General features: G+C 37.4%; 3 protein-coding genes across 3 annotated transcripts; 1 reads left to right on the top strand and 2 right to left on the bottom strand.

The window, feature by feature from the left end:
- LOC109719660 (pentatricopeptide repeat-containing protein At1g12775, mitochondrial-like) lies at positions 2302-3738 on the bottom strand. The gene has a single exon (XM_020246443.1). The coding sequence runs from the start codon at positions 3736-3738 to the stop codon at positions 2302-2304; it is 1437 nt and encodes a 478-aa protein (XP_020102032.1).
- On the top strand, positions 8432-12761 carry LOC109719624 (ras-related protein RABE1c-like). The gene is made up of 9 exons (XM_020246398.1): positions 8432-8632; positions 8732-8874; positions 11218-11290; positions 11393-11493; positions 11602-11667; positions 11762-11859; positions 11970-12032; positions 12144-12236; positions 12312-12761. The coding sequence occupies exons 2-9, from the start codon at positions 8802-8804 to the stop codon at positions 12396-12398; spliced, it is 654 nt and encodes a 217-aa protein (XP_020101987.1). The 5' UTR covers positions 8432-8632; positions 8732-8801; the 3' UTR covers positions 12399-12761.
- Positions 14087-15060, bottom strand: LOC109719625 (zinc finger protein ZAT12-like). The gene has a single exon (XM_020246399.1). The coding sequence runs from the start codon at positions 14982-14984 to the stop codon at positions 14430-14432; it is 555 nt and encodes a 184-aa protein (XP_020101988.1). The 5' UTR covers positions 14985-15060; the 3' UTR covers positions 14087-14429.

The raw sequence follows: 20635 nt of genomic DNA on the forward strand, positions 1-20635 counted from the left end.
TTCAATCATAAAATTAACAAGTTGACGACCTGGTCCATAAATAGCCTACATTTGAGGGAATCTCCATATATACATTTTAACCATCTATTTAGAAAATTTAGTTTTTTTTTTTTTTTTTTAAGAGAAAGGTAACATCCTACCCGTTTCGTTTATTTTATTTAGAAATAAACTTAGCTGGAAATATGAATCAATTAGGATTTGAATTTGGGTCTCGGGTATCAACCACCAAGCCCTGTTCCACTTACTCTAGGGACGGTCGGTAACTTTTGATGCTTTTTTTTTTGAAAATTTTATATCATAAAATTTTTTGAAATTCTTATATTTAGAGTACGTCTTCCGTGCTTTCGAAAGTACGGAGGCCTCCGTACTTGTAAGTTGTTTTCGATGATCGGATATTCAATTCGACGATCGGTTCTGTTAGGTATAATCTATGCTATTGGAACTATCTAGAAATCAAATTTTATAATTTTTCGACATCATTTACCAAGCGATCACAGGGTCTAAAAAATGACTATTTTAACGGCCGATGTGGCACGTTTTTAAGTTCAACGGTGTAGAAGTATCAAAATTACATGAAACTTTAATAAAAAATTCTACTTAACATCAATAGTAAGAACAATACTTTCGATTTGAAATTCGAGTCATTTATCACTATTTTTTATGATATTTTTATTTTCAGTCGTTCATTGTGAGGCTACTCATTCACTAGGCAAACGAAGTCAAAAAATTATAAGATTTGGTTTCTAGATAGTTCCAATAATATAGATCATGTTTAACGGAACCGATCGCCGAATTGGACGTCCCATCATTAAAAATAACTTACAAGTACGGAGGTTCCCGTACTTTCGAAAGCATAGGAGCCTAGCTCCTTATATTTATAAAAAAAACGATAAGATAAGTAATAACTTTTGGTGCTTTTTTTGGGAGTGAGATGAATAGCATGCTACCTGCTTCGTTTATTTTATTTAAAAATAAATTTAGTTAAAAATATGAATCAATTAGAATTCAAATTGAAAATCTCGAGTATCAGTCAGCAAATCTTTTGTCAATTAAGCTAAGGACGGTGGGTAACTTTTGGTGCTTGTTGGACACTCCCTTTTGAAGTATACCGTAGTAGCGCTGCTCACTATTTATTACCATCTATTTATAGTTGAAGGGTCTCCATACATTTTCCATATTACTCTCTCTCCCTCTCTCTCTCTCTCTCTCTCTCTCCTCTTCCTCTCATTTTCCCTCTTTCTCTCTTGTTCTTAAGCCTCTCTCCTCTTCCTCTCATTTTCCCTCTTTCTCTCTTGTTCTTGAGCTAAATTTGTTGGTAAAGAGAGATTAACAAAAAAAAAAGGAAAAAAAAATGTCGCAGAGGCCGAACAGACACCAACGAAGAGCGTCGCAAAGCGTCTTCGTTCTCCCCGACAACTTCGCCACCACCGAATCCCCTCCGCTAGAAGAAGTCGGCGCCCAGGAGAAAACGGCGCCGACTTCAACCCAACCCCCGCAGGAGATCCCCCACCCTTTGCATCCCTTGACGACTTTGCCCGAGCAGGAGATCAAGGTCGAAGGTTCCGGAAAGAAGATCCAAGTTTAATACTCTTTTCTCTTTTTTTTTCTCTTTTTTTTTACCCCTTTTTTTTAATCTCTCCCCCTCTCTCTCTCTCTTTCTCTCGCATTTTAGAAGTTAATTAGTGTTGGCATTTTGATAGGAAAGAAATAAATGAGAGACATTGGATGGTAGTTGACAATGTTTCATCCCCGCCCCCTTAAGTAATGTGGCATTAATGTTTGTTATATTTTGTAGTACTTTTTTGTTGTTGTTGTTAAATGCATGGTAAAATATGTTCTTCAGAATCTAAGATGCTTAATTACCTTTTTTTTTTTTTTTATCATGCTTCCTTTAAATCTAACATCTGGTAGTCTGGTACGTTGTTAAGATTCGAACTTAAAACTTTTAAATCAAAACATATTAAATTCATATGCAAGATAAGTCACATCATTGATTACTAAACTGTATTAACGAGATCTCGATGAGGAGCTCTTCCGCGAAGCGGCTTTGTTAGTGTGGGATGTTTTTACCATTTGTTCTTTTTATTATTATTATTACTGTTTTGAATTTTCTCTCTTGTTCTCTGCTCACGCTGTAGTTTGATCAATCTCGGTGAATTAAAAGAGAGCATAAGTCGCATTTTTCCGGGCTCAGTTCATAGATAAAGAACTAGAGCTTCTTTGCGTATCAGTCACAACTTAGCCAAACAATGCTTACATAAGGTCGATTCGATCGAATCCTACTCGTCGACCGTTGATAGATCATCGTGATCTCATCATAGAATCTACTAGACCTTCCCATGCACTATAAGAAGCTAAGATCCCATTCTCGATCATGCGGTTCAAGTACTTGTTCGATTCCTCGATCGCTCCATCCTCATATAACCTCCTCACAATGGCACTATACAAACGAACATCTGCCCTAATTTTCTTCTTCGTCATTTCATCGAGAAGGGCAATCGCGGCGGTAGTATCACCCTTATTCAGAAGGCCGAATATCATCAACTCGTAAGTCGAAGAATCGGGCCTAGCAAAATCGCCACATTTCCCGCGCCTCAATTCATCGAACAGATTTTGCGCATCGTGCACTCTCCCTTCCTCACAAAACCTCTCGACGATCCGATTCCAAACCCTAGCGGTCGGAAAAAACCGGCCGTCGACTATCTCATAAAGAAGTTGTAAGCCCTCGCCCGCTCTACCAACATTACAAAGACCCATTATCAGTGCCACTGCAATTCCCTTACCATCTATTCCACGCTTATTTTTATGAGCTTCAAAAAAGTTCATAGCATCTTCTACTCTACCCGCATCGAACAAAGCTTCGACAAATGATGCATAAACGCAAACATCCGGCACAGTATTCTGCATAACCCTATCTTTTAAGAGCCTTTCGGCTTCCTCCACCCTCCCTGTGCCGCAGAGCGCTCGGAAGTAGGCCTCGAACGCCATTTTCTCGGAAACGGGGTGTGGCGAACCCAATTGGAAGATGACCCGCCTTCCGGGTTTCAACACGGGAACAACCTCGGTATTCGCCGTAAAGCTCCGATCTTTCTTTGACATTTTGTCGAACAGTTTACGTGCTTCTCTCAGCTTCCCAGATTTGCATAACCCATACAGGAAATCTCCGTAGATCAAAACATCTGCTTTGTACTTCTTCCTCTCTACCAGTATCCTCAGAATCGAATCGGCCTCTAACGGATTCCCAATTCGACAGAAGGATCGAAACAGAGCAATGTAGGTGAGCTCATCCGCTTCGAAACCCTTCTCCTCCATCTCCCTCAAAACATGTCGCCCCAAAACAGGATTAGGGTTTTCTCCCTTACACAACGCACCGATCAAAGCCGAATAAGCTCGCGGGGTTAAACCCGATCGGGTCGACGAAACCCGGCGGAAGACCCCCTCGATCTCTGCGGCGTTCGCACTGCGGCGAGCGAGATGCACAACGAAATCGGAAGCATTGAAGGGTTTGTGGGGAGGATCTTTCACTACCTCGCTCCAGACGAGTTCGATGTCGCGGATTGGGCCGAGGGGGACGAGGCACTGGAGGACCAAGCTGTAGAGGAAGGGGACGGGGACAGCAGATCGCGCGGAGAGGGCGGAGAGGAGGGTTTTTGCGCGCACGAGCTTGCGCCATTGGGCGAGGCGGCGGAGGACGAGGAGGGAGGTGGCGGGGTCGAGGAGGTGGGACGCGGCGAGCATGGTGTCGAGGGCGCAGAGGAGATCGGTGTTTCGCGGGCACCGGGCGAGGCGGCGCGAGAGCACGGAGAAGGCGCCGGCAAAGCCGAGGTTAGAGAATGGCGGCGCCGCGGCCGCCGCCTCCGCCGCGGCGGCGGCGGCGGTGGCGAGGGAGTTGGAGAGGGAGAAGGGGAAGGGGAAGGGTTTCATTGTGTGCTATGTGAGTGGATCCCAGTGAGTGTTTGGTGTTTGTTGCGGTGGAGGGAGATTTGAATTCGGGGTTTTATACAGGAGTGGGGTTCGACCAAATTGGGCTGTTTCGGGTTTGGTTATTAGACCGATCCGGATCCGGCCCGGCCTGGGGGAGTATGTTTGGGCTCTATGACGAACTACCTACCTTTGTCCTTTTTTGAATTTAATTTAATTTTCATTTTTTTTTTCATTCCTTATGAAAAGTGATCATACGTTTCTTTGTTTGTTTTTTATTTTTTTATTTTTTTGAGAGAGAGAGAGATAGGTAGCACGCTACTCGCTTCGTTTATTTCATTTAGAAATAAACTTAGCTAAAAATGTGAATCAACTAGGATTCGAACTTGGGTCTCGGATACCAATCACCAAGCCCTTTGCCACTTGTTCTGGGGACGGTCGGTGATCATATGTCTTGTTGATATGTTAATTCTACTAAGATATAATGTTTATGATCTCACTGAAAATAGAAAATTAGTACAACTAACAAAATCTAAGCCCCAACTATTGCATCTTGGATACTGACCGTCCCTAGAGTAAGTGGCAAAGGGCTTGCTGGTTGGTACCCGAGATCCAAGTTCGAATCCTAGTTGATTCACATTTCTAACTAAGTTTATTTCTAAAATGAAATAAACGAAGCAGTTAGCGTGCTACCTATCTCTCAAAAAAACTATTGCATCTTGGATGCTATAGTATTTTGAAATATGTTTATATGAAAACGCAGATTTGTAGGGGTTGATACATTCAAAGCAACTTTTGATATATAGTCAGAGCCGATGCGTTGTATTTAGTTTTGATTTGAACTCTATTGTTCTGATAATGGTATAATTTTTTTTGGATATCAATTTTCTAAATTCCCACAAAATCTGATCCCCCACAAGGCACTTCACAGTTATACACACACCACCTCACCCTTTAAACCGCATCCAAATTGTTTAACCATGTGTTGCAGTAAACAACACTACAAGTCTACAAGTTTGGTTTGCCACTTTAATAATGTATCCCACTCAAGTACTCAACCAATTAATGAATGCTAGTTGTCCGTTTCATAATTTTATATATTACGAATTTTAATTAATTCATATTTGCATTTTAAATTATCATACGAAGTAATCCACACATTCATAATATGTACAGAATCATTTGAGAACCCTATGCTTGAACTTCGCTTGTAATTTTTTTTTTAAAAAAAGTAAATTTGGAAAAATAAAAAAAGTGATATTATTTTGATTATTTCTTTTTTTTTTTTGTTTACCTAAACTAGGCGTCTCTGAAAATAAAGATCAAATCACAGAATAACTCGCATTAGAAAAAAAAAAAAAAAAAAAAAAAAAAAACTTCATCATCTCAAATCTCTATTCATATCATCTCTCTACAACAATCTTTTGTGAGATATCCACAACCATCTCTAAAAAGAGAGACCTAAGAACATAATTGCCAAAGAGTTTTACGTTGCCCTTCGCAGGCACCATGCATCAATCACCGTGCGTCTCGGCGACCTCCGCCACCGCCGTCGACGGCCATTACCGGAGAATCCGAGAGAAGGTCTCCGAATTCCGACGAGGAGAGAGAGAGAAAGAGGACGTACTCCCCACAAGAAGAGATGAGAAATTGAGTGCTAAGCTTTAATGGTGGGGTGTGTCTTTTGTAGCCTAAGTTTGAAGGGATCTTCTCCGTATATGCTTCATGCACATCTGTTTTGCTTTTTCCATTTTAGCTTTTGCTGCATTATTGGCCATGGCAATTGTGGGATATGCATCAGCTTTTCGTTTCTTTATTAAGCTTTTTATTTATCTATTCATAAGTGGTTTGCACCTTTTTTGATTGGTTGAGTGGAGTAATTAATTAGCTTTGATGACTCAAGTAGTGATTAAAAGCATTAAAACTATGTTAATCTCTTTAAATGGATAAATCTCAATCGTTGGACACTTATATTTGTATAATAGTTCACATATTATTCGCATATAAAGTGGTATACTTTAATTCGGAGACACTTATTATTCATATATTTATGCATATCAGATTTATTCTGAGTTGATGTGCATACATAAATAACAATCTTAAATGTCCATTTTAAGGAGTGTGTCATTAAGATGATCGTGACTTATGATAATCTCAAAGCCAATCTGATCAATGGGCGAGAGAAACTTGAGGCGCAAATTATTGCTCCTTTGAAATTATTTTAGCTCAAAAAATTGACTAGTTTCCGAGTAAAATATATATATATATATATTTTTTTTTTTTGAAATTTCCGAAGGCATTTTAAATATGATGCATTCAACTTTTTCCTTAATGAGGTTTACGTAGGATTATTATAAGTTATCATTAGTTGGAATACCCATGCTATATATGAATATAATAACAACTGTATTAAGAAGCTCTTAAATATTGAAGCCCCACAATATTTTATTTCCAGGGAAAAAGATCCAACAGAAGAGTCAGAGGCAATGTGTCAAACCATGCTTTGGCATCTTTGAACCCTTCTTTATTAGTTCTTCCTACTAAATCATATGAAGAATAATTAAATTTTATGAAAAACCCTTAGATTTGATAACCAAAAAAAAAAGATTTAGCTTTTATAGTACAGTGCTAGCTAGCTAGTTTTAATTACAATGACTACGTTCACACTTATTTTTATATTTCTGAAATATTCATTCCAAACATTGAGTCACATTTTTATCTCAAATAGGTCTAAAAAAAGTTTAAATTATTAATTTGAATGTAAGCTTCACATAAATGTATTGGCACGTAACATATGTTTGTCTCCAAATGTCTATTTAAATTGAAATATGAATATTATGGAAAGGTTGAGTTTATTACAAGTAAAGGAAACAATCACAAATACATCATCAAGTTTAAAAATTGCTTAAATAAGTAGTTATACAGGTTGTATTCGGTGTAAGCTGCTTTTCCATATATAGATAATATATAAATAAACTAAGAATTAATATCTAATTAATTTGTGATTTGAATAATTAATGAATACAAAGTCAAATGTGAGTGTAATTGCTGGATATCCTATTCTACCTAGGGCTAACATGGCCCATTCAGACCGTGTGGATAAAAAAAAAAAAGAGAGATTAAATTATAAAAAAAATCTAATTACCCTTTATATGAAACGCATAAATAATGCAATAATTTACTATAATCTTAAATCTATTAAACTATATGAATCCTCAATGTTTGTTGCCACGTGGCAAGTTTTTCTTCACCCTCACTAATGTAACTCTTCTTCTTTCTATCACTAAATTTTCAATATGCATTTTAATGGTCCCATTAACCAAACTTCCCATTACCTTCCCTCCACTATATTTTTAATTAATATAAATGGTTCCACTACCAAACTTTTAATTAGTATATTTAAATGGTCCTACTACTATTTACGATCCTAATCTCTTTATGTTCAATTATTCATCATGTTCACTAAATTTTTAATATACATTTTAACGGTCTCATTAATCAAACTTTCAATTAGTGTATTTAAATGGTCCCACTACCTTCCCTCTACTGTACTTTTAATTAATGTAAATGGTTCCACTACCAAACTTTTAATTAATATATTTAAATGGTCCTACTACTATCTACGATTCTAACCTCTATCTCTAATTATTCATTATGGCCCATTTTCCTCCTTCCACCGAACTTTCAATTCTTTATCTTCGATTTGTTCATCAATTCTTTATTTCTCATCTTTAGCTATACACCATCGTCTCCTTTCCTCACTCCCTCTCTCTCTCACTAATGTGCACCCAATTCCTTCTTCCGCCGCGGTCGGAGAGATCGTCGTCGCCGTCACTATCACCATCGCCGGAGAAGGCATCGTCGGGTTCATATCTGCCGCCTGCAGTGAGATATTTTCGGTAGATGTACCAAATAAGATACACAAGAGAATATTTAATATTTTATTATTATTAATTACTATTAAGATTTTTATCCGCTGCAAAGCGCGGGTCTCTACACTAGTAAGCCTTGAATTTGAAAAAATTATAAAGCTTGGTATAGGACTTTGATGATGTTGTACTAATTTCAATAAACCCATGCAGTGGAGAGAAGATGATAATTTACCTAATTTGAACTTAGTTATTTTGGGAAAAAAGAGTGTTTAACTAGATACAGAACTCCTCAAATGTGTCATTTCTACATTTTTTTTATTTAATTAACAAATATTTTATTTTATTTTTTAATTATATTTAGGAGTATTTATTTTATTTTTAACTATTAAATATCTAAATGGACGAGTGATATAATTAATTAACTACTTAATTATTTTAAATTGAAATATATAAAATGTTTAATGTCATCTATTTAGCATTTGATTGGTCTTAAATTAATAATTTTTAATAGTTAGTAATAACTATTTGATGATTTTGAAAATGGGAAGCTGCGGTGCATGGATGACGTGGTGAACTACGTGCAGGAAATAATTTGATGGTGATTTGTGTTTAAGCTGAAAAAAGCGAAAAAAATCGTAAGACCCCCTCCCTTTCTCTTTCTCTCTCTTCGAACACCTCAACGGCCGACCCCACGGCCTTAGAGAGAGAGAGAGAGAGAGAGAGAGAGAGAGGAGAGAGAGAGAGAGAAAGAGAAAGAGAGAGAGCCTCTTCTCCCTCCTCCCCCCTCCGCGATCCATCGCACTAGATCCGCCTCTCCGCGTCGATCTCACCAAAATCCGGTATCGATTTCGCCCTCTCCATGTTTCGATCCCCATTTCTCCTCTCGATCTCTCGCTTAATCGCTCGTTTTTTATCTCTATTTTATGGTCCGAGATTAGGGATTTGGGATCGACGATTTGGTTCTGTCGTTGTTGTTGTTGTGGTGGTTGTTGATCGGACGCTTTTGCTATGGCTGCTCCACCTGCTAGGGCTCGGGCGGATTATGATTACCTCATAAAGCTCCTCCTGATCGGCGACAGCGGTGAGGGTTTCGATCCGTTTCTCTCTTCAAGTTGTGGATTTGATCTGTTTTTTTTGATGATTTGGGATTGAAACGTGTGTCGATTTGCTCCTACTTTTTATGTTTGATGTATTTGGGTGTTAAGCCTTTTGGCTGAGTAGGATCTGATTGAGCTCCCTTTATTATCTCGGGATCAAAAAGGGTTCACTTTTAGATCTTGTGAAATGTGAACGATGGCCCTAATAGTAATTACTCTGTAGAACAAATGACAATCTTCTCTGATCGTTTTGTTCTTATGTAAAAAGGGCCAACTTTGACTATTATGTTACTGTCGGTGTCCTGTGTGTTGGGAAAAAGGAGTGGTGTGGTTTTGGATTTGATTGCTCGTCACATCTCTCATCGAGGGCAATTTTAGTGTTTAATTGTGTCGATTTTATTCAGGTTTCCTATCCCTCATGCTTGGATATTAGTACACTTTCCTGTTGACCTGTTAGTGTTCAGATATTAGTACGCTTCCTGTTAACATGCTGGTGCCCTTAAATTTCATGAAAATGGCAAGCAATATAGTGCATTTGGAGTCTCAGAGGAGTGTTAAGTCAGGGTATATAGAATCGCATGATACTTGCTTCCCTCTCTTTCGGATCTAGCTTTTCAAGGTGCCCCTCTCACTTTTGTTTCATCCATTTCTCTGTTCATTTTTGTTCTTTTTGAGTGCTCTTTGCATTGCGAGTTCTAGACATCTTTTTTTTTTTTTTTATAGTCAATTTCTTCCACTGGCCCTCTTGCTTATTCCTTTTGTTAGCTTAAATGTCCATTATTGACATCGTGTTATTGCTTGTAATAATTATACCTTTCAATGTAGAAGCAAGAAGAAATGAATTACATGAAAAGCGGAATATGAGTGACAATTTTGGTAATGCTTTCTATGGTGACTGTGTTAATGTAGCAAAGGAAGTAACTTGTTATCCTCCGCAATGACTAGAAATTGGAAGACACAGATTTTTTGGGTGCACCCAGGAATTGGAGTCATATCTCTGATTAATTCTTTGAAACCTATGAGATAGTGTTTGACATTTGGTTGCTCAATCATGATTGTTTTTGTGTGATGCTGGGCTACTTGCGAAGTCATCTGACAATTAGTTTAGTTCCTGGTTTATGAAGTAGATAGATTGGATCGTGTTTCAAAATTCAGGCTTGACCTGCTACATACATGTCTTCTTGAACTTTTCAAATTTCAACATCTAATCTCGTAGAACAATTTGATCATTTCCTGCTGGTTGAACTCCTATGAGTCAATTTTTTGTTTTGCTTGAGAGTTGAGACATGATTGCTAGTGTGTGTTTGTGTTTATGACGCATCTCTGTAGCCCTTGCCTATTAATTCAACTCCCTAATCAGGAATTCCATTTGCCTAAGAAACAATCAGGAATCTCACTCCTTTTTTTTGTTGTCGGATCAGTGTTCATTTACTTGTTGGTAAGATGAGCATCGACTGGTACCCTGGCTGTTTGGCCGGTGTTCATTTATTGATATTCTTTTCCCTTTTTGGATTATTAACTTTTTTACTTCTAGATATATGAAATAGGAAGCACATGTAACCTTGATCATGTGCTTCTCACTGAAGATTCCACTGACTGATTCCTAAATATGTGGGCCTACTATCTCATCTGTTGCCAATATTTAATTTCTCACCTATAAATTATACATTCTGGATCGACGTCAAAGTACCAAAGTAATATAAATAAGTCAAGTTTCTTTATGTACTAGCATTTGGCCTTCATTGTCACATCTGTCATTGGGATGATCTCTCAGATTTGTTGTTATATCATTGTTAAATTTTCAGTTAATCAAGTTATAAAGGCTTCAACAAACCATGAATTACTTCACCAAGTTGCCTGAGCCCTCAACTGAAGCCCCACCCCAAGTTCGAGTCATGTTGATAGGTCTAGATACAAGCCTACAAGGTTTTGGGCCATGCCAAATCCTGTGAACTTTGTGTTGGGCTCAACCTATGAAAGTGCATGCCTATCGCTAGCATTATATCAAAAGGAAGCATCCAGCCTCTTACATCCAGTTGCGGATAAGAGCTATGTTGATTCTGTTTGTAATGGCAGAACTTCATACTTAGTGAACTTATAAATGTTTTTTTCTTGATTTTGTTGATTATACCTAAATTATATCTTTCTTGATTGTGATGACTAAATTTTTTATGTAGTGGCTGTGAATTAAGAGACAGTGTCTAATCTGTTCAGAATCTTCAGATAGTTTCTTGAGGGAATTTGATGATTGATGTGCCACATATAAGTTTTAACATAGTAAATTTGCCACACTTCAAGCGACTTAACATGAATATCTGCTTTCATAGGTGTTGGGAAGAGTTGTCTCCTCCTGAGGTTCTCTGATGGCTCCTTTACTACTAGTTTCATTACCACAATTGGGTAAGTAATGTTTTGCACGTCAGTTTTATTCCTAAGTTTTATTTTTCCCCAATTTTAGACATCCTATTGCTGTTTTTCTCAATTTGGTTTTTTTTTCCATAGTATTGACTTCAAGATCAGAACGATTGAGCTGGATGGTAAGCGGATCAAATTGCAAATTTGGGACACAGCTGGTCAGGAACGCTTTCGAACTATTACAACTGGTAGGGTTGGTTCTTCGTTAGGTGTTTTAACCAATGGGCTGTTTTCTTTATTTATTTATTTTTGGTATTATAATTTGCTGAAATGGATTTCCAACTCTCTCACTGCAGCATACTATCGAGGAGCCATGGGCATTTTGCTTGTTTATGATGTCACCGATGAGTCGTCCTTCAATAGTATCTGCTTCTTGCTGTTCTTTCCCTCCTTAATATAACTTTATGTCTATTTTCCTATTTAATTATTGTTTCTCTTGGTTCCTGCAACCTGTAGACATAAGGAACTGGATTAGGAATATCGAACAACATGCTTCCGATAATGTGAACAAGATTTTGGTGGGCAACAAAGCTGACATGGATGAGAGCAAAAGGGTATATATATATTGCTCTTACTAATGTAAAATTTCTTGGCTTTATTTACTTCTGCCTCTTTGCAAATCCTTCTCCATTTTTTTTTTCCTGTTTAAATTGCATTCATCCAGGCTGTGCCTACGGCAAAGGGGCAAGCACTTGCTGATGAATATGGCATCAAGTTTTTCGAAACTGTGAGTATGAATTCCCTGTTTTTTGCCCCCCTTTTTTTTGAGGATTTATACGAAAGGCTTTTTTTTTTCCCTTTTTTTCCTCTATTTTTTAACCAAATATCAACTACCCAGAGTGCAAAGACGAACCTAAATGTTGAACAAGTGTTCTTCTCAATAGCTCGAGATATCAAGCAAAGGCTTGCTGAAACTGATTCCAAACCGGAGGTAGAATTAGTCATTTTGCAGATAAACTACCTGTTTTCTTTGCGAATGAAGCTTAACAGTTTGTTTTTGCTTTAGGACCGTACGATTAAGATCAACAAGCCGGACCAGGCGGCTTCTGTGAGTGCAGAAGCACCAAGATCAGCCTGCTGCGGTACCTCCTGAGTAAATAAATGGCTTTCTGGTGGTGGCGGTAGCGATCCCATGGATGTTGACTGTTGCGGGAACTAATTCTCTTTTTATAGATGAATGCTTTCATGAAGATGATGATGATGATGATATGGTGATGCATGTATTATTACCTTTCCATTCTTTTGCAAACCTTCTTTTTAGTGCACAATATAGTTATCAGAATTGTCGGAACTTTTTGTTCGTGTGCTTGGTTGGAATCAGTGGCACAGTTCACATGCTACATGCGTAGCTACATTGGTAATGATTGTTTTGGATCTTTCTCGCAGCTCGTAATTCTCTTATAAAATGTGCATAGATGTCGAACTAATGAATTGCTTGATTTTTACTCTTTTCTCATGTTGGACCTTGTTTAATTTCCTATGGAGCACAGCTTTTAAAGTTTGGTATACAAGATCTATGTATGATATATGTATATATTTTTTTCCCGCTGATTATATCGAGCTCTGTTTCTGAACAAAACCGTTTTCTTTTATAGTTTTCGCCTTCTTCTATGGCATGTTGCTTGGGTTTTTCTTCTGAAGGTTGTTTTAAGTACTCCCAAAATGCACTTGTCCTTCCCAGACACACGTAACAGCTTTTAGAAAATTATTGGTGGTTTTTTTATTTTTTCTCTAATCCAATATAAGATGCTTGTAGGGTGTGACACACCCATCCATTCAATGTATGAGGCGAGATTCCAAGTCAACTGCTTTAATTACATAAATTACATAGCAGTGGTTGTTAGTTAACATTGTTACATGAACTCTCTTATGTAGTAAAAGATATTATATATTAACATCAATATTAACTGCCACTCATATAAAAATAATTATTTTAGAAACTGGGCCAAACATGCGCTAACCGAGTTATATGGAACAGTAATGTTTGATGCAGTGTTTTTTTTTCTCTTTAAAGTAGTGTTATTAAGAGAAACGCCACGAGATTCGAGCAAAGGCTAGCCGAGAAACTGGGCCGGACCCAAATTTATCGGGCCTTTATCCGTAAGGCCCATATCGGCATAGTCATACAAAGTCAAACTTTATCCGTAAGGCCCATATCGGCCTAGTCATACAAAGTCAAACTTTATCCGTAAGGCCCATATCGGCCTAGTCATACCAAGTAGAAAATCACCACTGTAAACATAGAATTTAATAGCTAGGGAGCACATTCGCTACAACCTATGCGCATGGGGCGATTTCGCCGTTCGTTCGATTGATGGAGTACTATATCCTACTATCGATCTGATGTGATCTAACGAATGAGTTACATCTTGCCATTGGATTAATGATGAGTTACTTTAAATTAGATCTACGTGAAAAAAAAACTTAACGGAAATGAATTAGTAGATGATATATATCTTAATTTATACTGAAAAAGAATCATATGCAGTGAATCAATTAATTATCCAACTAATGATAAATTTTGAAGCAGTTTAATTAAAATATAGAGCAGTAATTTTAGAAATTAAGAACAGAAAGTATATATAGGGTTAGTTTTGTAATACATGACCCAAAAAGGTCGTGGCTGAGAAAGTACGACTTCTACAGTTTTTTTTTTTATTTTTTTTTTATTCTTCAAGCAAATTTATAACCAAAATTTAATTTCCGCCCAGGAGAACTGCATGTATTGTAAAATAATCTCTTCTTTTTGCATGGAACTAATAGTAATGATATACAACACTCTTGAAAAGGAGAAATAATCTTTTATTATATTATGTACACCAAAAGCAAGCCAAAAAGAGAGTGAATTATTACCAGGAGATATAATCTCCATATTCCACCCAATATCACATATTGGTTCGTAATAATTAGTGCCAGAGAAATGGTCTCCTATGGTGATTATTTGGCCCCAAAACATCATTAGCCACTCCCACAAAAAAGAGTAGGCCAAAGCAATAAAAAAGGTAAAAGAGAATCATCAATTAGAAGATATAATTAGCATATATAAATATATATAAACCCCCTCCTCCTTCTCCCTAACTATATGGTTTTTTTTTTAAAAAAAAATTAATAGAAAAAAAAACCCTTAATGCAAACAACCCACCATAGGAATGTTATCTACAATCTTAAGCCCCAAATTAATTTTCCTACACTCCATATCATTCTCCAGGGGAGTAAGGTTTAAGTCAACCCACAGCATCCTCCTCCTCTCCTCCGGCTTCTTCTCCGCCTCCGCCTCCGCCTCTGCCGCCCCCACCGCGCGGTGCCGCCGCATGTGGCCGCCGAGGGCCTGCCCGATGGCGAACTCGAGCCCGCAGATCGAGCACTCATGCACCCGCGCCTTTGCGGGCGCGTTAGGCCCGTTGGCGGGTCCAATAGCGTCGGTCGCGGGCCGCGGCTTTTTGTGGCTGGCCCGGTGCCCGCCGAGGGCCTGGAAGGACGGAAATTTGCGGCTACACGTCTTGCACTCAAACACCCGCGACGCCTGCGCAGCCGCAGCCGCCACCGCCGCCGCCGCCGCTGGCGAAAAAGCGTCAGTTTCTTCGCCGCCGCCCCGCGAAAGGAGCATCAGCACGTTGGCCGTGGTGATGCTATCCACGGCCTCCACTCGCTCTTCGTCTCCGAACCTAATCCTCTTCATGTTCTCAACACAAATTCGCTATTTGTATATATATGTATATGTATATTTTTGTTCCTAAATAGAATGAATATATATATTCACACATATAATGAAGAGTAAAAGAAACGCGTGGGGGGTGTAATATATATAGTCGCGCGTGAGGTGTTAATTTGTATGTGTGGCAGCAGGCCGAACCACACGCGCGACTCGGCTAGACCGTTGGACGTACGTCAGCATGAGGGTACGATGACGTCAGCACTATGGATAGCCATAGAGAGGAAACTACACTGTTATTGGCTGCACCCGGTGTACCCAAACGTATCACGCACCACACGCTAAATTAGTGTTCAAAATTTTTATCTTTTAAAAAATGTCGCACGCAATTAATATTTATTCATAGAGATGCGGTGTATGAGATGTGCTTAGACGCAGAGTGCACGCAATAATTTCTCCACAGAGGGAGTAGTGGGTTTCTAGAATTGGAAATTTTTGTTTATTTAGTCTAAGGAGTTGAAGAGAGAGAGAGAGAGAGAGAGAGAGAGAGAGAGGGAGAGTCAAAATAAGGGTGTTGTGGTAGTTATTGATAGTGAGAGATAAGTAGTAGTAGTAGTAGTAGTAGTAGTTAATAAATGGTAGGAGAGGACGTAGTGCAAGGGAAACGTGTAAGCGGTGGTGTCCAAGTTTTACTAGTAAAGTAGCAAGTACTATTCTTATTTTGTTGCCTCTCTAACTCTCTCAACTTATTTATTTGTTCACACTTAAAAAAGGAGGAGATATTATTGCTTGCACCCTGTCTATTTGTACATCTGTGCACCGCCATTCTCTAATTTCTTTTTTTTTTTTGAGAGAGAGAGAGAAATAGATAGCATGCTATCTACTTCGTTTATTTCATTTAGAAATAAACTTAGCTAGAAATGTGAATCATTTAGGATTCAAACTTGAGATCTCGGGTACCAACCACTAACCCTTTTGTCACTTGCGCCATTCTCTAATTTCAATCTGTGTGGGATGGTATAGTAAGTAGTTGCCATCTCTATCTCTCTCACTCTGGCTTGTCTCTCTCTTGTGGTTGGCTTTGTACTGCTCTTTGCTAGCATAGTTGATAAATTAATTATCCTCTTGTGTGAGGTCGCAATTTTGAATTTTGCTCTCCACAATTATAGTGTTGTGCTTGCCCTTTTTCATATATAGATCTCTAAAGTGCATTATGTCCTTGCAAAATGTAATAGAATAGGTGGATAGTATATTTTACCATGATGTTGATAAAATTTTAAATGATCGATCCACCACTAGTTATAATAATGCTTTAAATATTTTGGTTGATATTAGGGATATTCTAACTCAAAGTGTGCATGATTTTTTAACATATGTTTGTGAGCCAAACGTATGTGTTCAAGTTTGGCTCGATTAATCGTGAATTAATCTGAGATAGATTGTGTTTAACTCGAGTGTGAGCTCGACTTGACTCGTTATGAGAATCGTGTAATGACAATTTCTTTTTCTTTTCTTTTTGTGCATTAATTCCAATCAATTAATGTAACTACAATGAGTTAGCTACACTAAACGTTCTTGATTGATCGATCAATTGGTGAATTTTCTAGCTTTAACTACCTAATCAAGGACAAATTGATCATTTGGGAGGGACAATTAATCGATCGATGAAAAACAACGTTTGGCTAGTGTTGATCCACGACTAGCTTTCTATTTGATTCATCGTGTTAGGTGTGGAAAATGTGCATCAATCTCATGCTCTAATAAATCTTAACCTGTTAAATATGTCTCGAATTCTAGTACCGCAAGGTTTTCTAACCCTATTCTGTTTTAATTATCCCATTAAGTTAAGTTTAGATTATGCCTAATTTATTGAGATATTCCTAATCTTAGTGGATTTGTATTCCTAGTTGTATTAGGATTTAACCATTATTATAAATATACCCTTTATTCCTTTAGTTTAGTGCGGAAGATGAGAGAGGGAATATGGGTGTATTTTTGGGATTAGGGTTTTATGAGAGAGGCATATTTTGTACACCACTTTGATTATAATGAAGATCTCCGCTCCGTCTTCGCCCGTGGACGTAGGCCGTTGGCCGAACCACGTAAATATTGTGTGCTTTATGTTTCTTCTCTCTTTCTCGGATCTCTTTTGGTATTTTCGCATCCGACGAACTAGATCTTCTCGGTTTTAGTTCTAACAAACTGGTATCAGAGCCGGAGTGTTTGTTTGGGTGTTTAAGACGTCGACGAATTTGAGATCGAGAAGTTTGATCGCTCCAGCAGTTTCGCTCTACGACAAGTTGTCGTTCTGATGCAACAGAGGTTGCAAAAGGCGTAGTTGGAGATGAGAAGATTGGCACTTCAGAGAATCCCGCGGATTTGCTCATTAAGTTTTTAGGCGATCAAGGTCAAGTATTCCGTAAACTTGTTCGCATGTGCAGTAGCACTTCAGGAGCTCTTGGGATTTTGGTGGAGAAGACATAGAATTCAAGCCAAGGTGGAGATTGTTAAATATGTCTCGAATTCTAGTACCGCAAGGTTTTCTAACCCTATTCTGTTTTAATTATCCCATTAAGTTAAGTTTAGATTATGCCTAATTTATTGAGATATTCCTAATCTTAGTGGATTTGTATTCCTAGTTGTATTAGGATTTAACCACTATTATAAATATACCCTTTATTCCTTTAGTTTAGTGCGGAAGATGAGAGAGGGAATATGGGTGTATTTTTTGGGATTAGGGTTTTGTGAGAGAGGCATATTTTGTACACCACTTTGATTATAATGAAGATCTCCGCTCCGTCTTCGCCCGTGGACGTAGGCCGTTGGCCGAACCACGTAAATATTGTGTGCTTTATGTTTCTTCTCTCTTTCTCGGATCTCTTTTGGTATTTTCGCATCCGACGAACTAGATCTTCTCGGTTTTAGTTCTAACATAACCTAGCTTAAATTAACCACTCATGAAAGTATATTGTGGCATTGGCATATATTGCACTCTATTTAGCTTTTAGTGAGGTTTTCACCTTCAAGTTTCGTACTTTGAAGTCCAAAAGATCGTTTTGAGAGAAAACATAGCTGATCAGCAATATACTTAATTAACACTTTGAAGATGTCATCATTATTTCTTTATTATTATTATTATTATTATTATTATTATTATTATTATTATTACTACTACTTTTTTGGTATTTTATAGTAGAGATGACGCCATATATGAATACCCGGCCCTAATATTAGTGAGTGCAATCCAATGTGCATATATAAGTCACATATATATCACAGTAGATAAAACTTTTGGTTTGATGAAGAAGCTAAAATAGGTTTTCACATGGATAAAAGGAGTTCTAATTTGTTAAGATATTACATACATAAGCACATAGCTTTTATAGATAGTTAGCGACTCATTTTTTGTAATTGTGATAAAATTTTGAATGAATAGTCCCTGCAATCTGGATATTGCAACTTGATTTCTCTGCCTATTGTTCTTAGTTCTTACTATTAAAAAAAAAAAGTTGACTTTACTGCACTTAATTAATTTCCATGAAAATAAACTGAGAAATGACTCATTTGAGATAGAATATGTTTGTTGGCTAGGGACTAGAGTAAATATATGCAAAAATTTAGAGACTTAAAGTATTTGAGTGAAGTGCATGAATCAAGCTACAGCAGCTGGATTGTATAACGAATGTTACTCATTCATATATTTTACCTCTTTTCTAAAAAAAAATCTCTAACCATGTGAAACATGGATGAAGATGTTACTATTCTTTGATAGCTCAAGCTTTTAGAGACAATAATTTTTCTTATTCTTTAATATGGTATCATACTAGAAGGCCCTGAATACGAGTCATGCTAAGTCCATACTGGGATATATTGAATTTAATTTCTCTCAGTATCTCCATATATACACGTTATCAACGATTGTTTCATAGTACTTCAAAATTAAGCCGCCACGTGTCTTCTAAATTATTTGATGGCCACCAAAACTTGCTTGTGGAATCTAAATAATTGCATGGCCATTCATCTGGTGGCAAATCTCTGTGACTCACCAGTGTGATTAATATAATGAAAGAGGTGCTATTCATAATGAGAACGTAGGTTTTGTATTTTTATTATTTTTTCCCTCTTGATATACTGTACCATATACCAATCCTTTTATATGTCTATCCTATTGGGTAGTTAGTGAAGAATTTTTTTTCACATACTTTGACTTTTAATAAGCTAAAATTACGCAAAATTATTAGGTTGGTGGCAAGTATTAGCCCTTCACAAAACCCATTCAAAGTTTACTACTAGCGTTTAGAATATCCGCGTGATATATATTTATTCATGCATTATTTATATATTTTGACTAGAATTACTAGGGGAAATTTCATAAAATATTGACAAGTCCAAATAATGCAACAGTTATTTATGCTATATAATTGAAGATCACACTAATACATGGTCACTCCTCAAATATGTCTATTCGGTCCCCATCATTGGTGGCGCTCACACAGGGCACCCTGGGATATATATATTTATATATGTGTGTGTGTGTGTATACAACACGTTGCCACGTTTTAGGTTAAGTAGATAGGTTGGTGGAATAGCTTAGCTCTATCTCTATCCCCTCTCTCTCTCTCTCTCTCTCTCTCTCTCTCTCTCTCTCTCTCTCTCTCTCTCTATGCATCTCTTTGTTTACACATATGTAATTAAGTTTGAGACTAGTTTTAGTCTAAAGTGGAGATGTCAACCCATTATTCTAAGTTAGTTTCGTGTGGAGTTGTGGTTCAGTTGTTCTGGAAACAGAAAGACCAATATTGTTTTCTGACTCGTGCATGCTTCTCTAATATTTACTCTTTAGGAGAAATTATTGTTTAGACCTGGTCTATAGACCAGGCAACATAAATGGGCTTCGACGTTATGAAGTATATAGCTATTAATAACTTGTATTCAAGCTATATATACGACCCCACAAGCCGCAGGATGTTCCCACACCATATGAAATGATTCAACCCGCACTCTCATATTAGCAATCTGCTAGGCCGGGTCTAAAGCAGCGACTCAAAATATTTAACTCCAAGTTAATTACTTGTACTATCAGGCAGTGTTTGGTTAGGAGATTGTGATAGGGATAGGCCCATATTCTCTCCTTTATATCTAAACGCTAATTTTTTATTCGAGAATAGTAGTTCTCGGTTATTCCCACCAACACCTTCATTTTCTATATAAAACTATCTAATATTTTTCTTATCACCGGAAACAACCTAATTTTCATCTAAATACTATTTTTCTTATCCCCATGCTTGTACCTATCCCTGTAATAGCTAGTTTTTACTTATACTCGAACCAAACAATACCTCAGAGTATCATTGTAGACATCATTGATGAATAGATAAGTTAAAGGTGTCTAATTAGGAGTATATGTATTATATTTTTACTATATATATAGAGAGAGGGAGAGAGAGAGAATTCAGCTACTATACTATCGATAGTAACAAGTTCTTGGTACTCAACCCTAGAGGACCACTATATATATATATATAATGTGGTAGGCCACTTTGGTAAGAGATCACCACACGTAATACTAGGGTTGGCTCCCATCCGTTTCAAAATATCTGTACACATCTCTCAGCATCAATAGGCTTTTCATAGGCTTTACACACACCCCTTTTAGTTTTCTTTTTAAAAAGGTACGT

This window comes from Ananas comosus, linkage group 13, assembly GCF_001540865.1.
Source record: "Ananas comosus cultivar F153 linkage group 13, ASM154086v1, whole genome shotgun sequence".
NCBI lineage: Eukaryota > Viridiplantae > Streptophyta > Magnoliopsida > Poales > Bromeliaceae > Ananas > Ananas comosus.

Excerpts from the sequence above, each read along its gene's own strand:
- LOC109719660 (XM_020246443.1), bottom strand. The coding sequence starts at position 3,738 with ATGCTCGCCGCGTCCCACCTCCTCGACCCCGCCACCTCCCTCCTCGTC.
- LOC109719624 (XM_020246398.1), top strand. The coding sequence starts at position 8,802 with ATGGCTGCTCCACCTGCTAGGGCTCGGGCGGATTATGATTACCTCATA. Across the intron at positions 8,875-11,217 it reads CCTCCTGATCGGCGACAGCG|GTGTTGGGAAGAGTTGTCTC; the intron begins GTGAGGGTTTCG and ends CTGCTTTCATAG. Across the intron at positions 12,237-12,311 it reads AAACTGATTCCAAACCGGAG|GACCGTACGATTAAGATCAA; the intron begins GTAGAATTAGTC and ends TTTTTGCTTTAG.
- LOC109719625 (XM_020246399.1), bottom strand. The coding sequence starts at position 14,984 with ATGAAGAGGATTAGGTTCGGAGACGAAGAGCGAGTGGAGGCCGTGGAT.